Source organism: Eimeria mitis, genomic scaffold (assembly GCF_000499745.2).
Source record: "Eimeria mitis Houghton genomic scaffold, Emh_scaff1531, whole genome shotgun sequence".
Classification (NCBI taxonomy): Eukaryota; Apicomplexa; class Conoidasida; order Eucoccidiorida; family Eimeriidae; genus Eimeria; species Eimeria mitis.
The window spans coordinates 6,940-11,081 of NW_013569668.1; the positions used below are offsets into that span (position 1 = coordinate 6,940).

At 46.1% G+C, this 4,142-nt stretch overlaps 1 protein-coding gene across 1 annotated transcript in view; it reads left to right on the forward strand.

The window, feature by feature from the left end:
- Positions 1–1,225, forward strand: part of EMH_0038970 (uncharacterized protein) — a gene marked incomplete at both ends in the record, with an annotated part of 7,255 nt that extends 6,030 nt beyond the window's left edge. The window contains 3 exons of the mRNA XM_013495347.1: positions 123–229; positions 575–777; positions 1,038–1,225. Of these exons, the coding sequence (XP_013350801.1) occupies positions 123–229; positions 575–777; positions 1,038–1,225 (498 nt within the window). The remainder of the gene's footprint in view (positions 1–122; positions 230–574; positions 778–1,037) is intronic.
- Between the last annotated feature and the right edge of the window lie 2,917 nt (positions 1,226–4,142).

Below are 4,142 nucleotides of genomic sequence, written 5' to 3' on the forward strand. Positions count from 1 at the left end.
TGCTGGGCATATCATTTGTCGGGTCAACACCGCCAATGAGCTCGTTTGAGTTTATCGTAGTGATGAATTGATAAGTTGACGTTTCCTACGTGTATATTTGCTTGCCTTGTCTGTGTGTTCAGCCGGATATTAAAGGCGGCTTAGGGGAAAATCTGTACACTGCCTGCTCTATTGGAGAACTACCGCGTGATGTGGTTGACGCTTGGTCTGGCGAAGGGAACTGCTTCAGGTACAGTCGTTGGAAGTGTACAGACAAATTGCTCAAACTGGCTTGCTTGCAAGCAGGGCACACACACAGATGAATATACAAGCACGCACCCTTGTAAAGGCACATGCGCGCCCATGAGTGCTTTGTACGCAACCTTATATAAAGTTTCATGCATTATGGACACAGGAATGCATGCAGTTTAAACAGATGACCAGCAGGCAAAGTAGAGGCATGGGGTTGTGTGGTTCTCCCAATATTGGATGCTTCTAGTTTGCATATAGTAGTGCTTGTTATAGTATAATAAAGCAACAAAACTTTGTGTTTAGCTCGTTAGGAATATGTGTTGGGTTCCTGTTGGCTGTTCAGATACGGAAAGATTGGGAATCCTTGCACCGGTGTTCTGGGCCCCAAGTGCAGCATCGAGGCGCATGCAGAAGGCCTTATGACAGGTCACTTCACAGCCACCGTGTGGAATGACTCCAGAGAACTGGGATGCGCATACGTCGTCTGCAAAAGGGAGTGCCAAAACAACAGGCCCCTCTTGCTCGTCGGCTGCCAGTACACCCCAGGTAAACAGCATAGCATGCTATTCGGAAGCCTCCCCAAGCAACAACCACATCGCTTCACAAGCACATACACGAATTACCCCGCAACAACGCATCTAAAAATTCATCACACGCATAACCAACCACACTTAGGCAGTTCTACGCGGGCCTCTCTGGTTGTTGAGCCGGTAGTAGCAGTGACTGCTGTAGTAGCGCATGTGAATGCGTTCTATGTTACTTTTTGTGTGTTGGGCTGCGGTTATGTGTTGGATGTGTCTCCACAGCTGGAAACATTGTGGGGCAAGCGCCATTCCCAAAAGAGACAGCAGTGAAGCTGCAGAGCTTCTACCCGCAGCTGCTGCCGGGGGCCCCTGAAGACCCTGAACAAATAAAAAAGTGCGAGGAATTTAGAAAAGAAATGAAAATGAAAAACCCTCGAGTGGACTTGGTGGAGAAATCAAAAAACACGTAAAATTCAGCATTCAATTACATTGCGCCGGTGTATACACACATACACTTGCATTCTTACAGCTGTGTGCATGTCTACATTATAACTGTAAGAAACTTCTAGACGTGTGCATACCTATATTGAACTATTTTTAGTCATCTTTGTGCACTCATAGATTATACTGGTATCTCCCACCTATATTTATATGCCTATTTTTATTTCCTTGCGCCNTTTGTGCACTCATAGATTATACTGGTATCTCCCACCTATATTTATATGCCTATTTTTATTTCCTTGCGCCGAATTGTGCCAAAATATTGTGCTGATATGTTGTATTGATATATAACAAAACGAGTTATCGAATGGGTTTTCTGTGTTGTATACACCTGCCTGCCTTCGCGCCCAGTAGTAGTAGTGCTACTAAATATGTAGGAGGACGCAAGACGCGGTTCAGGAGATATGTAGTGAGGTGTCTGCTCTTTTTCTATGAAACACTCGTGTGCTTACATGGGTTCGTTGGTGTTTAGTTTTTTGAGCTCAAAAGTAATAACAACGCATATACACCTTTCCATCCATCTTTATTTAATCAAGCACACGTCGATACATGTAAGTGTATTTGCGTTACTCTCTTGGGGTTGACCATGCTCAGTGTATGCATGTTTGTATGCGCATATACATTTATCTACCTTCACGTATGCATGCATACGTTAATATGTGTTCCTACAAATAGCACGCCCACAAAAGGGGTGCTGAAGGCTCAAACACAAAAAGGGAGACAGGCGGCACCAAAGCAGTCAGCCCGTTTCCCTGGATGTACACCGCGAGCGAACACAAAATAACTGCAGTAAACATCCATGCATGCATGCNAGCCCGTTTCCCTGGATGTACACCGCGAGCGAACACAAAATAACTGCAGTAAACATCCATGCATGCATGCACCCACCATATGTTCTCAAGGATGCGCAACCTCATGCATTGAGGTGACAACCCAAAATACAGTTTTTATAAGGGGCCCACGGCCCTTCAATTGCTATACCAGGCAGCGCTATGTGGATCTTACATTCTAAAGCTAACTGAAAGGCTTCGCCTATCAGCTCTAGCTACAAAAAAAAATTTTATTTAACGCTAAGCCGCACAAATGTTGCTGTATTGAAAGTACGGGTGACACCGGACTCTACATGAACAGCTCTTTATAATGGCTACAGCACTAGTGCTTTTTTTGTGTTGTATTCGCTGCCTGCTTAGTGGGGGGCTGTACGTAGAGTTTAAATGGGGGTAAACAGGCCGCTAAAAGGGGAGAAAGAGTTGAAGTATAAGCCGATATAGATGCAACAAACGAATAAATCCTCGATAGAAAGGCAGCAGACGGCTGCAATGCATTAACTGGAAATCAGGCAGAGACTGAGCGCTCAGCATCCTCTAGCAGGAGTGAGTAGTTGATAGGGGGAGAGCAGAGTTGATAGAGGGCGCGCATTGCAGCACTCTGTTGCGTGTGTACACGGGCCTATATCATTCTATCTACGGGCGATCCGCTGCTAGTTCCTTCTTTGCTGTGCTCTGCGCTCATCTCGCTGCGTACGGATAGCTCAGCGAGCGCCAACACCACTTTGATTTTTTATATATTGAGGGGCTGGGTCCCACCATTTAGGCTTTGGCTGCTGTTGGGAGACAACATAAACTTCTACCATATTGTTATTCATATGGCATAGCAGTAGTAGCAACAGCAGCAGCAGATGGTGCCGCAGGAGTGCCGTCTCTGGGCACTGACCGAGACAAAATATACAGCATTCATGAACACTTCACTTGCTCTAGGTTTCGGCCGGTGGTCGCTGTGAGTGCAACAGCAGCACAGGCTGCGGCGGAGCAGCGGCAGCAGAAACTGGAGCAGCGTCTAGCTCACGACAGACAGAGGCCAGTGACGCTGCTGGAGCGTCGTGCAGCTGGAAGCAGCTAGAAGAGAACAACAGTAGGCTTGTCCCAGGCGCAACAACACCTCGATTTGGTTTAAGTGCTTTGACACCGTTGATATTTATTTATATTTTTTTAATCTACAACTGCATTTCATGCCCCCCAGCGGCCCCTTCTTTTCGGTGTCACCAAGGGCCTCACCTCCTATACTAGGAGCAACAGCAGCGGTTGCTTCTGCCCGGCAACAGGAACGAGCCAAACCAAACGGCAACAACAGCAAGCTAATAAAGCAGAAAGTCAACAGGAAACTAACGAAAGCAGCTACATAATCACACTGGCGAACAAGTGAGAGCAGTGGAACACCAGAGCCATGCATTGCAGCAGCAGCGGCTGAAAGTGCCGCAGGATCGCTCCACTCTCTCCACCAATTCATTGCTGCAAGAGCAGGCATAAGACGACGTTTGCTGCCTGGGAGAGATGGGGGAATAGATACAGCATTTTCTGTTTGAAGCTGGCACACGCACTTTTACTTGCTTGCAGGCTGCCTACTACTGGCTGCCTACTGCGGGCCAGCCGATTGTTCAATAGTTGTATAGAGTGTTAGTGCATGCAAGAGAGGATCCTTGGCTCTGCTTGCATGTGAAGTTTCCTTGAAGCACTTGTTCCAGGGATCTCCACTGCAACTCATTTCAGACTGCCAGCTACCCCCAAGTTTGTTCTTGCCTTTGGGGTGCTGTGCCCAGGCTGCCTGGGGACTCACGGGGAGCCCAAGCGCTTTGGGCTCTCTAAGTTTTTTCACTTTGTTGCAGTTCACGAATGTCATTGAATAGAGTCGCGGACACTCGTTATGTCCATTTCAGTATTTTTATTCTATCATATACTAATATAGCATTATTATTCTATAGTAGAAGAATATGGTGTTTTTATATTATTATGTACAGTAAGTATAACCATTATTATTTCATTATCACAAATAATAAATATATTATTATTCATCCTATGTTGTAATTCTATGATTGCCAGGAGTCACCCT